At 46.3% G+C, this 20717-nt stretch overlaps 1 protein-coding gene across 1 annotated transcript in view; it reads left to right on the forward strand.

Moving 5' to 3' along the window:
- The first annotated feature begins 4343 nt into the window (after positions 1-4343).
- The window catches only part of GFPT2 (glutamine-fructose-6-phosphate transaminase 2), a 59156-nt gene continuing 42782 nt past the window's right edge, over positions 4344-20717 (forward strand). Inside the window, exon 1 of the mRNA XM_036240140.1 lies at positions 4344-4415. Within this exon, the coding sequence (XP_036096033.1) occupies positions 4409-4415 (7 nt within the window). The 5' untranslated portion in view covers positions 4344-4408. The remainder of the gene's footprint in view (positions 4416-20717) is intronic.

The following is a 20717-nucleotide window of genomic DNA, read 5'->3' on the forward strand; positions in this document are numbered from 1 at the left end:
CAACTCAGTGCTGGGGCTGGGGTGGGGGTGGGGTAGAGCCATTTGGCAGCCAGAATCTGAGCTGTATGGCATTCCCCCTTGACTGTGCCCTAGCCAAGATTCTGAGGCCTTCCTCCATCCCCCACAGGCCCTCATGCTGTGGAAGGATTTCTGCCTCAGTTTTCCCACCCAGCTATCCATTTCTGGCTGTCCTTAGACCCTGGCCAATCTCTCAGACCCTCCCTAGCCATGGGCCTTTTGCACCCCACTTCCTGCCCATCCATCCCACTCCAGCCTCACAGGAGAGAGAGGGGAGAAGGCTAAAACGGTGACTTCCTACCTTGCCACTCCTTGTCCTCCCAATATGAGGCCTGAGCTGAGAATCACCAGCTCCGAGGTAAGGCACTCCATCTGGGTGAGGACATATAGGGTATCCAGCTTGGGCTCCCCAAAACCCATCCACTGTGGACACCATTCAAGGACCCCCTAGAATCTCTTGCCCAACCCAAATGAAGTGATTCAGTGAAGGGCTTCCAGCTACAGTCCTCAGCATGCTGCATCCTCATATCCCTAGACCCTCTACCAAAGTCTGGGACGTTCTGTGCTCCATGGCTCTGAGCTGGGTCTCTGAGCTCAAGGAGCTGTCACCCAGGTTTGCCTAGCATTTCTGCTTTCAGAGAAGTACAAGGAGTTGGAAGAAACAGATTACCACCCCTGATTGTCCAGAGGCCACATCCAGCTGTGGCAGTTGGAGATTGGTGGTGAGGACGCTAATGACAACATGGAAACTGATAAAAGCCCAGTCAGGATTCCCACAGTTAGAGGGCAGCCCTCACCATACAGTGTACCCCATAACCCTTCCCAGGCCCCAGTGGAAATGTCATAAGAAAAAACACCTTAACAAGGTTGTGGCAGGGATATAGCAGGCATATTCCATGTCTAAGGACAGCCATGGGACTCAGCCAGACTATGGGTAGAGAGAGGGTTGGGAGCAGATCACTGGGTTGTTTGGGAGAAGCCAGATCAATGAGCAAATCTCCCAATTATATAAAAGTTTAATTGAGGTTTGAAAAACAAATAACTGCAGGTGAAAAAGACATTTCTGTGGCTGTTTGCAATTCCCAGTGCGTGGTCCTATCCTCTTAACAAGAGGGATCAAGGTCATTCCTGGAAAGTAAAGCCAGAGCCAGCCATGAAGATTGGCCTTGACACTGGACACCACATCCCACTGGCCCCACCCTACCAGGTTCTGTGTGCCTCTGTTTTCAGCTACTCAGGTTCAGCCTGAGTATGGGGAAGCACAAGTATGGGGCCAGGCTGGGGGAGGCATCTATGCCTGATCCCATATCCTCCTTCCCCTGATAGGGGCCAAGCCTGGACTCCTGTCCAGACCAGCCCCCTACTTCCCAGCTATGTGACTTTGGGCAGATTGCTTTTTTTATTTGTTTGTTAATCCTCGCTTGAGGATCTTTCCACTGATTTTTAGATAGAGTGAAAGGGAAGGAAAGAGAGAGAAACATCGATATGAGAGAGACACATAGATTATTTGCCTCCTGCATGACCCCCACCAGGGCCAGGCATCAAACCTGCAACCCAGGCACATGCCCTTGACCAGAAATCAAACCTAGGAATCTTTGGTCTGCAGGCCAACGCTCTAACCGCTGAGTAAAACTGGCCAGGGTGGAAGATTGCTTAATCTCACCAAACTCCAGGGGCTGCTCGAGCTGTACCTGGACAGATTCCTGACAAATTCCAGGGCAGGGAGAAGCTTCAGCCTGCAGGACTTAATAGGCTGGGGCCACCAGCTGTCTAATCACTTCCTTGGATCTCAGCTTGCAGTTCCAGTAGGTTGAAGAAATCAGGACTCTACTCTGTTGCAAATGAAAGAAGTAGCTTCAGAATGCTTTAAGCAAACACAGGAGTTTACTGAGAAGTTCAGGGATAGATCCTGACTTCAGAAATGGCTGAATGCAGGGCCTCGAAAAATTACAAGAGGGTTCCCAGCATTACCAGTTTACCCTGCAGCCAGCTCAACCACCACGGAAGGGATAAGCTAATTTACTCTGCTGGTTCCCTCCATCAGGATGCTATGTGGCCCAGCCCAGGTCACTCTCCTCCCAAAGAACTCTCAGGGGCTGGTCCCCATAACAGGAAGGATGCTGGGCCAGCAGCAACTTCAGATACCTCCACAGTGGTCCTGGCATTCATGTCACTCCCCATAAGAGAGTTGTGAATCCTAGAGAAGTATGGGGGACAGATCTGGATCCTGCTAGAGCCCTGGGGCTCCTGGTGTCTGGGTGCCAGCAGAGGGCCTGCTGACATCATCTCGTCCTCACTTCAGTCACAGAGGGTGGAGGTTGGTCTGGGGCAGAGCAGCCTGACCTGCAGACTCTAGCTCTAGCTCCCAGCTAGAGCATATGCCTGTTCCTCCCTCCCTTCTGGAATCTGTTCCCCTGGTAACTACCCTGGCTCTACACTGACCTGCACCAGCCCCAACTCCAGCTCAGTCCTGGCAGAGCCTGGCACCCTCCCCATCAGACCCACCTGCCCCCTCCCTGTATCCCACCTGGAATTATCTACTTCTGTGTGACACTGGAATAGTGTCTGCCTCCTACCACTTTGAAAGTGCTAGGAGGACTCAGGCTGGATCTATTTCCATTCAGTATTAAATCCCTAGCACCGGGACAGACATGAAGCAGATGCTCAGGAATGTGGGTGACCCTGCAAATGGAGGCTGAGGGGAAAATGCAGAGGCTGTGCTATTCCCCATAGGGATGATTCAAACCAAACTCCCTCCTTACTGTCACTGAGCCTCAGTTTCCTCAACGGTCACATGTGTACAATAGATAAGACACCTCCTCCCCTCAGGGTCTGCAGAGCCAACATGAAGTTAGAGATTAGATGAGAAAATGCTCTAGACTAGGACATAAATAACTTCATTTTGTTCTCTAACATGTCAGGGAGGATCTGTTTAGAGTTTCAGGATTTTTTAAAAGTAATGTAAAAAACACCAGACGGCTTCCAAGTACATAAATGTTGGGCCAGTCCTTGTGACCTTCCACTGGAGACCGAGGCCAGGAGCACAGTTGGGAGGGGAGGGGACAGCTGGGAACCAGGGAGGGGAGTGCTGGCCTCTGAGTCACAGCGGGTGGAATTGTGGCTCATGGCTGGGGTGGGGGAGACCCTGGGCAGCGGTGTGGAGGACTGCCCACTCCAGTGGGACAGCTTTCAGGGTCGCTCCATTTTAGCTCTGGACCTGGGGAATCCCTGCCTCCGAGTTCCAGCTCTGCAGTAGAGACGAGGTTCGAGTTCTGCCACCGCCACCACTGCCTAGTCGTTTTGTCTTGTTTTAAATGTAATCCTCATCCGAGGATATGTTTTTATTGATTTGTAGAAAGAGGGAGGGAAGGAGAGAGAGAGAGAGAGAGAGAGAGAGATCCATCGGTTACCTCCCATAGGCACTCCCACTAGAATCAAACCCCTCAACCTTTGTTGTTGTTAATCCTCACCGATGATATTTTTTCCATTGATTTTTAGAGAGAGTGGAAGGGATGGGGGGTGGGGCATCGATGTGAGAGTGACATATTGATTAGTTGCCTCTGGTATGCGCCCTAACAGGGGCAGGGTTGGAACCTGCTAGCCAGGTACATGCCCTTGACCAGGAATCAAACCCTGCAGGCGACGTTCTAACCACTGATTCACACTAGCCAGAGCCAAACTGAAATCTTTTGGTGTATCAGACGAAGCTCTAATCAACTGAGCGGCCAGGCCAGGACTCCACTGCCTAGTTTTGTCAAAGTCCCTTTCCATCCCCGAGGAGCCTCCGTTTTTTCATCTGTCATCCAGGGCCTGGAAATCTCTCCTCAGAGGGCAGGGACCAGGTTGAAGGACACTGTGTGCTGTGTCTCAGGTGTCCAGTGAGGAGTCTGGCCCTCAGAAGGACGTACACCGGGGCCCGACAAGGTAGTCTGTGCCTTACACAGACTGTCTTAGTCCTCACCGCTACACGAAGTTCGGTTCATTGTCACCCCTTTTACAGACTGGGAAACAAGCACCGCCCAAGGTCCCATGCCCCGCAGAGTTTGAGGCCCAGTCTACTGTCTGCCTTCCTAGCCCCTATCCCCAGCCCCTCTCCAGCACGCGACGGGCCATCCGCTTTACGGGACTAGCTCTCGAAGCGACCCCTGGGCCCATTCCTTGACTCCAGGGGCTGGGTCCCCGCTGTTGTCACGACAACCTGGGGCCAATGGTGAGTAGGGAGGGGAGGAAACTCCGCCTCGGCCCCGCCCGGGTTCCACCCCTGGAGGAGGGCTTGGTTCTATAAGGCCCCGCGGTAGCAGTAGTTGGAGAGCGCCAGGCTTGCACCGAGTGCTGAGTGTTTGCAGAGCCGACGAGCCCAGAACCCCGAAGGGCGCAAGCATCCGCCACCATGTGCGGTGAGTGTGGCCCCCTCCTCTGTGGCGACCACGGCTTCCGGCGGTCCGCCCTCTCAGCGCCTGAGCCAGAGAGTGGATTGCCACGGAACCGGGAAGTTTCGCGGGATGGAGCATCGATTGGCTAGGACCCCCGAGTGGGTGTCCCAGGATGGTGGGGTGAGGGGAGTGCCCAATTCCGGTCTTGTACTTGGTGAGGTGACCTGGCCCGGTCCACAAAGAGGAGAGGGAATTGGTTCTGTCCCGCTCCTGGACGCTTGCAACTCAGTGGTGTCCTCATCCCCTGTCCAGTGAGGGCGCCTTTCTCTTCTTGCCCCAAGTCTTCCACTAAGGCGACCACGCGCATCCCCGGCGCGGGGTGCCCAAACCGTAACTCAGTGCCCGGAGCCCACTGAAGAGACGTGACCCGACCTGGGCCCTCCCGTCAGTGTCGGGAGCAGCCCCTGGTGCTCTCGAGACAGGCCTGCGCACCCACCTGGAGTCCCAACATGAACCTCTTTTCCCTAGAAGTGTTAATTCCGTGTTGCTGCCTCTTTGCTAGAAAGAGCTTGGGCGAGGCGCGGGGAAAGAGGCAGCAATGACCCGGAGCCTCTGGCTGAAGCTGGGAGAGGGGGTCTAGGACCCGGAGTGGGGTCGGGCTTCAGCTTCCTGAATACCTCGGTGACCCGGAGCTGTCAGGCGAGGTAACACTACCTTGGGGAGGAGAGCTGCGGCCCCTGCCCAAGTGCACATCTGCAATTCCTTACTCCCTTAGTTGGGCCGCCTCCGTCAGCTGGGGAGGGAGCCCGGAACTTCTGGGACAAAAGGTCACTGTGCCTGTTTTATTTTTTCCTTGAGTAGGATTCAGTTACCCATGCCAGCCTCCTGTGGCTGGAGGACCTGGTGAAACTTTTGAAGCCATGAAAGGCCTCTGTCTGACTTCGAAGAGGGCTTTAGGGGTGGGGTGTGCCAGCGGTAAGCCCTGGGCTAAAGTCTGTACAGGCCTTGTTTCTAAGGCCAGCCTTTCCTGAAAAAAGTGAAAAGGGAACAACCAACCAAGGAGCTGGCAGCTGGCTTTGGGGTGCAGTCTTCTCCTGGCCAAACAGGCATCCATTTTAGTTCCTGAACCCTCAGGGAAAATCTCCAGACTCCCAGCATCATTTGTAATTTGCCAGATACCCATTTGGTTCTAAACCCATTAGTGTGTTATTCAAGGCCCTTGGCCAACTGGTGGCCTTAGAGCCAAAGGGGTGCACCAAGACTCTGGTACTGGGGAGGGAAGGGGGTGTCCACCCTCCAGCACCAGAGGCTACCCTCCTTCCTCCTCTGATGCCCTTCTACCTCCATGACATCTTAGCCTTCCATCCTAACTCATACTTGTATCCAGCTTTCTCCATAACTTTCTGAGTCCAACTCTCAAAATTACCAGTTTTGTTCTGCTTTTTGAAAGGGCTTGCTTGGCCCTGGCCGGTTTGGCTCAGAGGTTAGAGTGTTGGCTCAGAGGTTAGAGTGTTGGCCTGAGGTCCAGAGAGACCCCGGTTTGGTTCCGGCTAAGGGCACGTACCTTGGTTGCAATTTGTCCCCAGCCCTGGTTGGGTCCTGCGGAAGGCAGCCACTCGATGTATCCCTTTCACCTCGATGTTTCTCTCTCTCTCTCTCTCTTCCTCTCTCTGCCTCCCACTCTATCTGAACAATAGAAAAATGTCCTCAGGTGAGGACAGATGAGGATAAAAAATAAATAAATAAATAAAAATTAAAGGGCTTGCCTGGCAGTATGGTTCAGTGGATTGAGCATCATCCAATGGACTGGGAGGTTTGGGTTCGATTCCCAGTCAGGGCACATGTCTCTGTTACAGGCTCAGTCTTCTGTAGGGGGTGTGTAGAAGGCAGCCGATCAATGTTTCTCCCTCACATCGATGCTTCTATCTCTCTCTCCTTTCCTCTCTCTCTATAAAACCTTTTTTTTTTTTTTTTAAAGGGCTACACGTTTTGTCCTCTGGGGAAAGGATAAGCATGCAGTCCAAACTATCACCTTGCAACCCTCAGGGAAGCCAGGGAGCCACTGTGGAATTCCCACATGGGAAAATTATTTCCTTTTCCAGTAGCCAGGGGAAAAGTCTTGGCTGGGTGCTCATGTGTCTTTTATATCTCTCTGACATTTGTCAAGCACAGAGGAAGCTCCCTACTCAGAGCTCACAGCAGCAGCTGGCTAGAATTGAACATACTAGTCTGGTTTCTTTGGATTATGGTCTGTGTATATATGGCAAATGATACTGGTTTTCCTTTTATGGTTGTTTTGTTTTGTAATGAATTCATTTAAGTTTTCAAAAATATAGTCAATTTTACAGGAAAACATTTAAAAAATGTTTGTGCATTTGGTACAAGGATATAGTGGAAATTGTGAAGCTGCATCTGGAATGAATCACTTACCCTCTTCACTTTACATTTGGGGAAACTGAAGCCCAGAGAAGTCTGCGCACACCTGTGTTTGAGCAGGAGTTGTTCAAGGTCTTTTCTCTGGGCTGACTGTGGCCCTGCTGAGATCTGCCATCACTGGGGTAAGCAGGGATCCCACTAATGGCCTCTCTTTGCTGGGTGCTGATGACCATGCTCATACTGACCCTGGTTCTCCCTCGTCTGTACTGCTTCTCCCACAGAAAACTGGACCCAGTAGTAGCTCAGTTTCAGTGCATTAAGCATTTAGCTAAATGATACATAGGTACTCGTGGGTGGTTTTGTTAATATCTGAGAGTTGCTGGCATTTTGTTTACTTTCTGCCAATATATAGGTTACTATAGTCCCTCCCTACCTCTTTCCTTTTCCTCTCTCCTTCCTTCTTCACTCAGACACTAGTAGCTGAGACCCTGTTTTCCAAGCCTGGGGCCATGTTGGCATAATTCTCCCCTTGGATATAAGGCGTAGGTAGTTGAAGAAGCAGTCCAGATGCAGATTGCTGATTAGGGACCAGATAACTCCTGAGGTAAATGCCATTACAGAAAACTGCAGCCTAGCCCGAATAGGCAGACACCTCTCTATTTGGTGCACAGGACTTAAACTTTATTCTTTAAATTAGTTAACAAATTGTAAAATTGGGGAGATTTCACATAAGTAGGTGTAATTTGTGTCTTCTTTTGAAAAAAATCAGAAATGAGCAACCCGGAGTCCATATATCTGAATAGTGCACAGTAGCCCCTAGGATGAGGGTGCAAGCTTCCCAGTTTTCTAAGCTTCCACCAAGCTGTTGGTGCCCATGTAGTCTGAACTTTGGACCCCAGCACCAGTGGAGGCAGGGAGCATTGACTAGCCCAGGAAGAGAATGGGTACCTGAGACAGTGCCACAAGGTCCTGGCCTCAAGTATGAGCTCTGCAGAGAGAAGGGGGTGAAAGGTATACCAGGCTGAGGGTGTAGCATATGCAATGGCATGACAGCATGGAGCATGTGTGCATGGGGATCTGACTAAAAGGATTGCACTTTCTATCCATGAATTCATAAATCTTGCCTGTCCTTCACTGCTGAGGGGAAAAAAAAAAAGACTTGGTTACGGAGAATTGGAGAATTCTTAGTAATTGCTAAAAAATAAAGCCCTTATCTTGAATTAATCTTTTGTCTTGGTTAGTGTATTAGTTTATTCTGGCTGCTATAATAAATTATCACAAACTTGCTGGTTTCAAACAACATAAATTTATTCTCTTACAGGTCTGGAGACTAGAAGTTCAGAAATCAGTTTTGCTGGGCCAAAATCAAGCTGTCAGTAGGGTCCCACTTCCTCTGGAGGCCTTAGGGGAGAATCTGTTCCTTGCCTCTTCTGGCTTCTGGTGGCTGCCAGCTTTCCTTGGCTTGTGTTTACTCACTCCAGTCTCTACCTCTGAGGTCACATCGCCTCTTCTTCCAGTAGAATCTCCCTCTTACAAGGACACTGATGACTGCATTTAGGGCCCACCCAGATAATTTAGGATAATCTTCTATCTCAAAATCCTTAATTTAATCACAACTATAAAGACCTTTTTTTAATATGAAGATTCCATACAGAAATTCTAGCGATTAGGACCTGATATCTTCGGAGGCCATTAATCATCCTGAGACAACTGGGTTTTTGCTTTAAGGTGCCTTCCCCAAGAATAGCCCAGTGCTGCCAATCCCAGATGCTCAAGCCATAGCCACAAGAACATTGCCAGCACCCCTTCACCCCCCAATGCTCAAGTCCCCTGGGTCCAGTATTCTCAGACTGGACTCACCACAATCAGAAAGTGAACCTAGACATCTGTTAAACACCTTGTCCTTCAATGGCAAGGTGCAACATGCCCAGTTTGACCAAATAGTTTTCAGTCTGTATGTCATATAAATATGGCTCTCACTGCATTTTGCCCTTCATACATGTACATAGCCTTCCCACTCATCTCTTCCCTGCAAAGAGCAAGCATGGTTTTATTGCCCAGATTTAAGAAGGGCCAGGACACCCATACATGGTCTGTTTGCTTGCATAATGGTCTTCAGGGGAGCTTGTCAGAGGCTCACAGGGTCTTGCCTCTGGGCTCAGCTGAGGAAATGGCAGTCCAGGGAGATGATATGACTTAGGGAAAACCTCACACTTTTGTCCCAAACTTCTTCCAGCTCTCAGGGCCCTGTCATATTTGACACTCCTTTCCTCCCTGTCACAGTTCAGTTTGTGGATAGATGTCTCAGAAGGGACTGGGATGGAGTTGATAGGGCAGAGGTCACTTGACTTGTTACCTCTTAAACTATGAGAATCTTGAGAGCCCACTACTCAGTGATGGACAAATAAATGTTTAACAACAGGCTCTCCAGTTTGCCAATTTCTATTGTGAAAACCCATGGGTAATTTCAGGTCATCAATGTAAGGTTCCTGAGCATACAGTTAAAGAGAAATGTGCACAGTTGGCTCTCAGGAGCCAATTCTAACAGCTCCCCCATTCCACTGCTTGAAAGATGGGACTCATGTGGGTATTCTGGGAGCAGGCGCTCAACCTAGCAACCACTCTTTTCCTCCACTCCATAATCATGCCATTCCTCCATTGGTTAGTCTTATTTATCAGAGGTTTAACAAGTTCCAAGAAACCTTCTGGAAATGTGATATAGCATTAGTTAACAGTGCTTTTAAATAGAGGTATTGTTTTTTTTTTTTATAAATTCTCACCTGAGGACATTTTTGCATTTATCTTCAGAAAGAGTGGGATGGACAGAGGGAAGAAGAAAGAGAGAGAAACATTGATATGAGAGAGACACATTGATCGGCTGCTTCCCACACAACTCCAACCTGAACCAGGGATTGAACCTGCAATCCAGGTATGTGCCCTTGACTGGGAATCAAATCCGCAACCCATCAGTCCTCAGGCCAACGCTCTAACCGCTGAGCCAAACCGGCTAGGGCAAGAGATTATTTTTATATTTAGTAAAATTCACTTATAAAGGAAGATTAACGTTAGGTTGTAAACACTCTTGGGAAAAAATTCTGAAGATTAATTCAGTGCAGAAACAATGAGACAATTTGATCATCTGCCTCTTTTGCATTTTCAACGAAGTATTTCTCTCACTGAAAATAAAATGTGGCTCTGTTTTACAACCAAATTTTGGCAATTTAAACAAGACTTATATTTTTTCTTTACAATTTACATGATACGTTGCATGCTTTTTGGTGTTGGTGAAATCCTAACCTGACAAGGACACCAAGAGATTTTTTTTTAAATTAATTAATTTATATTTGTTACAGATGTTTCTCCTTTTCCCCCCACTGATGCCCCCCTCCCACTTCCTCCCTGCCCTGTCCCCAGCTTTGTTGTCCATGTCCATTGTTCATGCACACATGCATATAAGTTCTGTGGTTAATCTCTTCCCGACCACCCCCTCTGCTGGGGATTGCCAGTCTGTACCCCACTTCCACGTCTCTGGGACTACCCCCTTCCTCAGACTGTTATGTTCATTATATTCCATAAATAAGTGAGATCATATGATACTTGTCTTTCTCTGTTTGGCTTCTTTCACTTAGGACAATACTTTCCAGGTCCCTCCATGTAGTACCAAAGGATAAGAGGTCTTTCTTTCTCACAGCTGCATAGTACTCCTTTGTGTACCACAACTTTTTTATCCATTCGTCTACTAATGGACACTTGGGCTGTTTCCAGAACTTAGCTATTGTAAATAGTGCTGCTATGAACATGGGGGTACATATATTCTTTCTGATTGGTGTTTCAGGCTTCTTGGGGTATATTCCTAGAAGTGGGATCACTGGGTCAAATGGAAGTTCAATTTTTAATTTTTTGAGATAACACCATATTGTTGTCCATAGTGGATGCACCAGTCTGCATTCCCACCAGCAGTGTACGAGAGTCCCCTTTTCTCCACAGCCTCGCCAACACTTGTTGTTTGATGATTTGTTGATGGCGGCCATTCTGACAGGTGTGAGGTAATACCTTATTGTTGTTTTAATTTGCATCTCTCTGATGATTAGTGATGTTGAGCATTTCTTCATATGTCTCTTAGCCATTTGTATGTCCTGTTTGGAGAGGTGTCTATTTAGGTCCTCTGCTCATTTTTTAATTGGGTTCCTTGTCCCCCTTTTGTTGAACAGTATGAGCACTCTCTATATATTGGAAATTAATCCCTTATCTGATATATCATTGGCAATTATGCTCTCCCATACAGTGGGTAGCCTTTTCGTTTTGATGATTGTATCTTTCACTGTGCAGAAGCTTTTGAGTTTGATATACTCCCATGTGTTCATTTTCTCCTTTGTTTCTATTGCCTTAGGTGATGTATCAGTGAAAATTCTGCTGCGTATGATATCTGAAATTTTATTCCCTCCAGTTCCTTCTAGGATTTTTATGGATTCATGAGTCACATTTAAGTCTTTTATCCATTTTGAGTTTATTCTTGTGTAGGGTGTAAGTTGATGGTCTAGTTTCATTTTTCTGCATGTAGCTGTCCAATTTTCCCAACACCATTTATTAAAGAGGCTGTCTTTATTCCACTGTATGCTCTTGCCACCTTTGTCAAATATTAATTGAGCATATTGCCTTGGGGCCATTTCTGGGTTCTCTGCTCTGTTCCACTGGTCTATATGCCTGTTCTTGTGCCAGTACCAGGCTGTTTTGATTACAGTGGCTTGGTAGTATAACCTGAACTCTGGTATTGTGATCCTTCCAACTTTGTTCTTCTTTTTCAAGATTGCTGTGGCCATTCGAGGTCTTTTTTGGTTCCATATGAACTTTTGAAGTATTTGTTCTAATTCTGTGAAGTATGCTATTGGTATTTTGATGGGGATTGCTTTGAATCTATAGATTGCTTTGGGTAGTATGGACATTTTAATGAGGTTAATTCTTCCAATCCATGAACAGGGTATGTGCTCCATTTTTTTATATCTTCCTCTATTTCTTTTTTCAATGACCTGTAGTTTTCTGCGAATAGGTCTTTTATTTCTTTGGTTAAGTTTATTCCTAGGTATCTTAATTTTTTTGCTGCAATGGTAAATGGGATTGTTTTCTTAGTTTCTCTTTCTGTGAGGTCATCATTGGTGTATAAGAATGCCATAGATTTCTTGACGTTAATTTTGTATCCTGCTACATTTCCAATTTTATTTATTAAGTCTAGTAAATTTTTTATGGAGTCTTCGGGGTTTTCTACGTATAGTATCACATCAGCTGCAAATAATGACAGTTTCACTTCCATCGTTGCAATTTGGATCCCTTTTATTTTTTCTTCCTGTCTGAATGCTGTGACTAAGACTTCCAGTACTATGTTAAATAAGAGTGGTGAAAGTGGGCATTCTTGCCTCGTTCCTGTTCTTAAAGGAAATGCTTTTAGTTTCTGCCCATTAAGTATGATGTTGACTGTAGGTCTTTCATATATGGCCTTTATTATGTCAAGATGTGATCCCTCTATTCTCACATTTCTGAGTGTTTTTATCAGAAATGGATTCTGGATTTTGTCGAAGGCTTTTTTGGCATCTATTGATATGATCATGCGGTTTTTATTTTTCATTTTATTTATGTGCTGTATCACATTTATTGATTTGCGAATATTGTACCATCCTTGCATCCCTGGGATGAATCCCATTTGGTCATGGTGGACAATTATTTTGGTGTTCAGGATTTTGGCATCTGTGTTCATCAGGGATATTGGCCTGTAGTTTTCTTTCTTTGTAGTGTCTTTTTCTTGTTTTGGAATTAGAATTATGCTGGATTCATAAAACGAGTTTGGAAGTCTTCCTTCTTGAATTTTTTGAAATAGTTTGAGGAGAATGGGTGTTAGTTCTTCTTTGAATGTTCGGTAAAACTCCCCCGTGAAGCCATCTGGGCCTGGGCTTTTGTTTGCTGGGAGAGTCTTGATTACATCTTCAATTTCTTCTATTGTTATTGGTCTGTTCAAGGTTTTGTCTCTTCCTGGTCCAGTTTTGGGAGACTATATGTTTCTACAAATTTGTCCATTTCGCTTAGATTGTCGAATTTGTTGCCATATAATTGTTCATAGTAGTTGTTAACGATCTTTTGTATTTCTGTCGTGTCAGTTGTTTCTTCTCCTCTTTCATTTCTGATTTTGTGTATTTGGGTTCCCTCTCTTTGTTTCTTGGTGAGTCTAGGTAAGGGTCCATCAATCTTGTTTATCTTTTAGAAAAACCAGCTCTTTGTTTTATTGATCCTTTTGTTTTTGTGGACTCTGTCATTTATTTCTGTTGTGATTTTTTGATCTTTACTATTTCCTTCCTTCTACTTGCTCTTGGTTTTTCTTTTTGTTTTCTCTCTAGTTCTTTAAGTTGTGAGGTTAGATAGTCTATTAGAGATTTTTCTTGTTTTTTGAGGTACGCCAGGAGTGCTATGAACTTTCCTCTCAGAACTGCTTTCACTGAATCCTATAGATTTGGTGTTGTTGTGTTTTCATTTTTATTGGTTTCCAGAAAGTTTTTAATTTCTTTCTTGATTTCCTTGGTAACCGATTCATTTTTTAATAACATGTATTTAGCTTTCATGTGTTCAAATGTCTTTGCATATTCTTGTTGCAACTGATTTCTAGTTTCATGCCATTGTGATCTGAGAAGATGCTTGATATGATTTCAGTCTTCTTGAACTTGTAAAAACTTAGTTTGTGTCCTAACATGTGGTCTATCTTCGAGAATGTCCCATGTGCACTTGAGAAGAATGCGCATTCTGTAGTTTTGCGGTGTAATTTTCTATAGATATCTATTAAATCCATTTGGTCTAGTGCTTCATGTAGAGTCTCTGTTTCTTTGCTAATTTTTTGTCTAGCGGATCTATCCAGTGATGTGAGCGGGGTGTTGAAGTCCCCTGCTATGATTGTATTCCCATCAATTTCTCCTTTGAAGTCCTCCAGAAGATTTTTAATATATATTGTTGTTCCCATATTGGGTGCATATATGTTTATCAAGGTTATACCTTCCTGTTTGGTAGATCCTTTCAATATTATGTAGTGGCCTTCTTTGTCTCTAGTTATGGCCTTCATTTTGAAATCTATTTTATCAGATATGAGTATTGCTACCCCAGCTTTCTTTTCCTTTCCATTTGCTTTGAAGATTTTTTTCCATCCCTTCACTTTCAACCTATGTGAGTCTTTTGTTGTGAGGTTGGTCTCTTGTAAACTACATATAGATTAGTCATGCTTTTTTTAGCCAATCAGCTACTCTGTGTCTTTTTATGGGAGCATTCAATCTATTTACATGTAAGGTGATTATTGATAGTACTTATTTATTGCCATTTTTATTTAGTGTGGTTTTATTTTTCTTCCTATTTCTCCTGCTAATTACAGCAGTCCTTTTAACATTTCTTGCAGGGCTGGTTTGGTGCTATTGTATTCCCTTAGCCTTTTTTTTTTTTTTTTCTGGGAAGCTCTTTATTTGACCTTTTATTTTGAATGGTAGCCTTGCTGGGTAGAGTAGTCTTGGATACAGATCTTTGTTTTTCATGACTTTGATTACCTCATGCCATTCCCTTCTGGCCTGTAGTGTTTCTGTTGAGAAGTCAGCTGAGAGCCTTTTGGGGTTTCCTTTGTAGGTAACCTGTTGCTTCTCCCTTGCAGCTTTTAGGATTCTCTCTTTGTCTTTAATTTTTGGCAGTTTGATTACTATGTGTCTTGGTGTGGGCCTGTTTGGGTTTTTCTTACTTGGGGCTCTCTGTGCCTCTTGAACTTGAATGCCTTCTTCCTTCACCAAATTAGGGAAGTTTTCTGTCACTTTTTCTTCAAATATATTCTCTAACCCTTGCTCGTTTTCTTTTTCTTCAGGGACTCTTATGATGTGAATGTTATTATGTTTCCACTTGTCCCACAGTTCTCTTAAGCTGTCTTCCTGTTTTTTAATGTTTTTTTTTTCCTTTTGGTTTTCATATTGGTTGATTTTTTCTACCCTGTCTTCTAATTCACTGATCTGGTCCTCAGCTTTCTCTGCTCTGCTATTTAGACTTTCCAATGTGTTTTTTATTTCTGATATGTCTCTCTTCATTTCTTCTTGGTGGTTTTTAATTTCCAGCTGGTTGATTTTCAACATTTCTATGTCTTTACTCTTGGTGCTCATGTCCTTACACATGCTGTTGAGCTTCCTCAAGATCATGGCTCTGAATTCTAGTTCTGTTAACTTGCTTAACTGCACCTCATTTATCTCATCATCGGTAGAGGTCTCTTGTTCTTTCATTTGGCTTTTGTTTCTGTTTTTTACCATTTTGGCTATCACAGTGGGCTTTGGAGCCTGCCACATTTTCCCTGTATGTGTTGGTGTTCCGCTGTTTGTGGCTCTCTCTTACTGGGTTTGGATGAGGCAGGGAGGACCCACTTTAAACACCACTGTGAAGTCTTACTTTCCTGGTTAGAGTTGCTAGCCCAGGGAATGGTTGTTATCCTCTAGCTATTTTGCCTGGTGGCTATTAGTAGAGGTCATCTGAAGAACCTTGGTTTCTGAGTTGACTGAAAAACTCCCTCAGGTGCTCAGTGTAAGAGGATTTCCCGAGGGTGGGGCAGATGCTGGTTGTTAATGTGCCTCAATTAGCATTTCAATGGCCGCCAGGTGGGGTTGAATCTTCGAGGGAGGGGCCACTGCCTCTCTCCAGGGCTCTGGGAAGGAGTAAAATGACCACAGTCCTGCGTGGCTGCAACTCAGCAAAAGCTCTGAGCGCCCTCCAAATCCCAAGTGTCCCTACACAGTTCCAGTCCAGTCTGCCCTCCCTCTGCCGGAGCCCAAGGTGAGTGGCTGCTGCTGATTTAGCCTCTGCCCCAGCTTTGCTCTGTGGAGATGCTTGGAACTTTAACCCGAGGGCACCGCTCCCAGCTAAAGCTCTGGAGGCTGTGGCATCTCCCAGAGGAGGCCTCAGGTCCCAGCTGAGGGCGTAGCATCCAGCTGATGCCGCCACAGGTCCTAGCCCAGGCTGCCGCAGGTCCCAGCCCAGGCCGCTGTGGACCGTGGGCTCCTGGCCCCCTCTTGCGTCTTTGCAAGCCTACCAGGATTGAGTCAGTGTCCCTGGTTATGTGGTTTTCCAAGCTGCTTTTCTGTTGCCTTTTTCTGACAATTTGTCTTTCTTTTCATTTTAAATCCAGTTTGGTCCTGGGAGATGGTCTGTGTAGCTTCCATTCACTCCACTGCCATTTTCCTAGACCAAGAGCTTTTTTATTAAAAATAGAAATGCATTGCTCACGCTTACCACAGGAAGCAGTCTCCTATTATCTCAGGATTTTGTGGAGCCATAACTTCAACCCCTGGAGTCCCAAGGAGGCCCGAAGTAGTACAAGGGGCCAGCCCCGTCCTGACCCTGAGCCAGTGTGTTAGACCCCCTCCACTGTGGGACCTTTGCTCTCCCTTAGAGATGATGCAACAGGAATTGTCCCCACTTCATGAAGAAAGTGGCACTCCCAGTCTATGTGAGTGAGGACTAGACATCCAGAGAGTCTACAGCTTCCTGTGCAGCCTTTGCCCTTGGCCCAATGACCTCCCCTTCCTGGGAGTCTCACACAGAAGAGTAGACAGCCCCATCTCCCCCAGCATGCCACATACATACACATACTCTTACACACATATACACAGATACACAGACACTCAGGAATTTTATGAGACAGAAATCCAACTGGCCATGTCCTCTGTCTGTGCAACAACTAATCCAATTTGGGACTTAGAATAGTATCTAATTAGACTTGGCTCATGGACTAAAAAGCTTAGACCCTTCAAATCTGAGAAGACTGGATGGTGGTGAAAGTATGTTCTTTGTCTGGGAAGGGTCCATGGCTGGCTGGGTGATGACGTAGCTCCCACAGGGGAGCCCCTATCCTGTGTGTGGTAAGGCTAGCCCTCTACCTGGAGCTGTCCACTCTCACGCACAATGGGAGCAGTGCTTTATTAATAGCTGCTGCTCAGAGAAATGGAGAGTTTTTTCAAAACTACAGCCACAGAACCAAAATGTGGACTCCAGTCAGCCTACTATGAACTTGACCTCTTCCCTCATCCTCCAGGCCCCAAAAAACCTTTTCCCTCTGCAGCATCCTGAGCACTCCATGGGTGTAGAGAAGATTCCAGCAGTTCAGCACTCCTGGTTCTGGCAAGGCATCCTTCTGATGTGGTCACTGTCATTAGCTGTCACTTGGAGATTGAGGTGCCCTCAGAGGAATGTGATGGGAGCCAACCTTGTTGTGGTTGCTGACCCTGTGGGGAGGGGCTAGATGGGAAGACAAAGGTGGAGTCAGAAGCAGAAGTGTCCCCTGGTGGCGGTGGTGGCAGTGTGGGGTTTCCAGGGACCAGGGGAAGGTATGTCAACATAGCCTGAACCTGACCAGGAGAGTTCAGAGGTCTGTCCATAGGAGCCAGGTAGGCACCTTCCCACAGGTCAGGTCTCCTCTGTGCCAGCTATTTCTTACCCCTTTGGGTAGGATTCTAAAACAGGTCTTAAAGCTGCTTTGGGGGGAGGTCAGCAGTGCTGAGTACTCTATAATCAGACAGACCTGGCCATAAATGATTCAAGTCTTTGGCCTTGTAGCTCCTGTCTGACCTGGGAGTCACAGAATCAGCACAGGGCATTGTGAGGATCAGATGAGGTAAGGTTCTGGAAATACTGGCATGTGAGAGCCAATAAATGCTGGCAGTGATGATTTACTCTGTGCCCCCCTCAAATGGAGTTTTGGAGTTCTTCCAGGGATTGATTTACAATGGTGTCCTCACTCTGGTCCTGGGGTCATCACAGTACATGAGGATAGGGATGCCCCGGGGTAGTTTGGGGACATAAACTTGGGCTTGAGGGTCTTGGGATGACCCCTGAACACTGCCCTTGTGAAAGGGGCTGACACTTAGGGACCCAAGCTCAGCACTACCTGCCTCCCAGCCTTTCTGTCTCATACTTACTCTGAGGTTTCAGAGAGCAGATCCACTGTGGCTGAACATAGCTATCTCAGGCCCAGCTCACAGGCCACTTTCTCTTATCAACCCCAACTTGTTCATTCATTCATTCATCCATTCATTCATTTCTTCAACACATTGAGCACCTAAAATGTGCCAGACTCTGGGCTAGGGATGGGGATACAATGATGAATAAGACAGATAAACAGACAGATGTGTTCCATCCTCATGAAGGTTACAGTCCAGTAGGAAGCCAGACAAAAGACAAGGAAGAAAGTACTCTGTAGGCAATAAACAGGGTCACAAAGCTTTATAAAAAGGTGGAGTGGGGAAGGCCTGCATTAGACCCAATGGGTGGGTAACACCTGCAGAATAAGTTGGAGCCACCTGTGCACAGAGCCAGTCCAGGAGCTCTGCCCCTTCCCATCTCTCAGCCCCCAACCCATCTGCCTACAAATCCTCTGAGGGGGTAAGAGGTTTCTGGGTATCATGTCCTCTCTTTACCCACCTTGCAAGATCCCCTCCACTTCAAAATTTCCAGCACAGTGATGAGGCCTTTGTGGGCCAGAGAGATGTTTTGGGGATGAGTTAAATCTTGACCAAGCTGCAGCTGAATCACCCATTGGTTTAACTGTCATTCCCCAAGAAAGCCAAGAAGAAATACTGGTAAATGGTTCTGTTTTTTCCTAGCTTTTAGCATATGATCATTTCTTCTGGGTTTACCAGTATGCCTCCATGGACCTGCATTTGCAACTCACACTCCCAGAAGGGAAAGCTCCTGGCCTGCTCCTTTTCAGAACACTTACTATCAGTAGGCACTGACTGTCCTCAGGGCTTTGCAAAGGCTCTACAGGGTGTTCAGTGACTTGCTCCAGGCCACATAGAAAGCAGGGGTGAGCTGGCATTTGAAAACAGTCTTTGGCCCTGGCTGCAGGTGTCAGTCTCCACAGACTGGTGATAGCAAGAAGCCTGAGGGAGAAGGACCGCAGGTGGGGCCCTGAACTTGTCCTTTCACACACTGGAAGGTATACTCAGACTGTGCTTTCTCCTTTGGTGTGGCTGTCCTCTGGGTGAGCCACAGTAAAGTCAGTGAAGTCAGATTGTGCTGGTTGACTATCCTGTACCCACCACTCTAATTCACAGAGCAGTGTATATTAAACCAGTATATATAGGCACAAGCTGAAATATCCTGACTGTGCAAAGAGCACACATGCAGTGGGGAGGCAGTTTCTGCCCTACATCCAGTGCCCTCTTCAAAGCAACCACTGGTCCTGTGTCTTGGGTGCCCTTCCAGCAATACTCTATGCATTTCCCCTGCCCCCATCCCTGCATAATTTATGCTTGTTGGGCAATCTGTGTTTTCCCCTTGACACATTTTGGAGAGGCAGCTTGTTTTCTGAGAAAGTAGACAGCTTCACCTTGTTCCTGTGGAGAGCTGCCTGCTCGTGGTTCCACAGTGATCCTGTGTGTGGTCGACTATCACTTAACCTGGTCCCAGTTACCACAGACAGCACCCAGCAGCTACCTTCATGGGAGCACACTGGTGTCTCTTCAGAGGTATCTGTTGGAGACAGTCCTAGAAGTACAACAGCTCTGGTCAACAGATGTGCACCTTTCAATTTTAAGAGACTGACAAATTGCCTTCCCAAGAGGGTGTACAGATTTAAATTCTCACTGTCAAACTGATCTTTATTGATCTCATAGGTAAAAAATGGATTCTTATCCTAGCTTTTATCATGGAGGGAAGAGATTCCAGCAGGGAATTCTGATGTGAATAGCACCTAGAAATTCTTGCGGAAACAGCTTTCTTTTTATTTCATTATTTTTTAAAAACAGCAAGAGCACAGTGTAAATGCAGGCTTATTTACTTCATCTCAATAGAATGCAGGGACAGCCAAGAGGGTGAGCTATAAGGGAGAGAGGCTGTGCTTAGTTAATTAAAGGACTTACTGAATAGATGTTGAAAATTAGAGTTATGCCTCCTTGTGCAAAGACCTTGAAAACCAGTCCTTGGCAGCCCCCTCACCACAGTAATCTTCCAAACAATGCCCTCGTGGCTGCCGAGGCTCCTGGCTGGGTGTGGACACAACTGGTGATGCTGAGGATAAGGGCGCTTTAATGGTCCCAGCCCACGGAGGGGGGCAGGCTGTGGTGGCATCTCCTATCCCCACCAAGGAGGCTATTTTTGATCTGAGAGCCAGAGCCCCCTTGAAGAACATACATTTCTGATGTGAGTTCTGCATAAAGTGTGTCCCAGAAGAAGGGAATTGCTGGGGGGAATTGGAGAGCAGTGCCACAGAGGACTCTTGTAAAAGCAGATTTAAAAGTCTCTCTAGAGTTGGTTTATGGGCCTTTATGCCATCTGCAGTGCCTTCATGTGGTGCAGGTGTAATTCTAGAACAATTTCCCGGAGGCCAGCAAAGATTCATAGCTTAAAACACCTCCCCGGCCGGTGTGGCTCACTGGTTGAGTGTTGACCCATGCACCAAGAGGTCGCTGGTTCGATTCCCAGTCAGGGCACATGCCCCGGTTGTGAGCCTGGTCCGTAGTGGGGGGCATGCAGGAGGCGGCCAGTCGATGTTCTCTTTCATCTATGTTTCTCTCTCTCTCTCTCTCTCTCTCTCCTTTCCTCTCTCTCTGAGATCAACTTAACAACTGGGGATATTACAAGTAGTTTTGCATATAATTGTGCTTGGCTCTGAAATATCCTCAGGCAGGTTATCCTTTCTGAGGTTTATGTCTAGAAATTTTTTTTCTGGTTTTATTGAGCTATAAGTGATATAACATTGTATAAGTTTAAGGTATACAGCATGATGATTACCACAAGATTACTTAACATTCATCTCCTCATATGGGTAAGATTTTTTCCTTATTATGAGAACTTTAAAGAGCTACTCTTTTAGCAACTTGGAAATGTATAATAAAGTATTAACTATCGTTACCATGCTATACATTACATCCCTAGAACTTATTTATCTTGTAACTAGAATTT

The sequence above is a fragment of the Molossus molossus genome, unplaced genomic scaffold (assembly GCF_014108415.1).
Source record: "Molossus molossus isolate mMolMol1 unplaced genomic scaffold, mMolMol1.p scaffold_m16_p_4, whole genome shotgun sequence".
Taxonomy (NCBI): domain Eukaryota; kingdom Metazoa; phylum Chordata; class Mammalia; order Chiroptera; family Molossidae; genus Molossus; species Molossus molossus.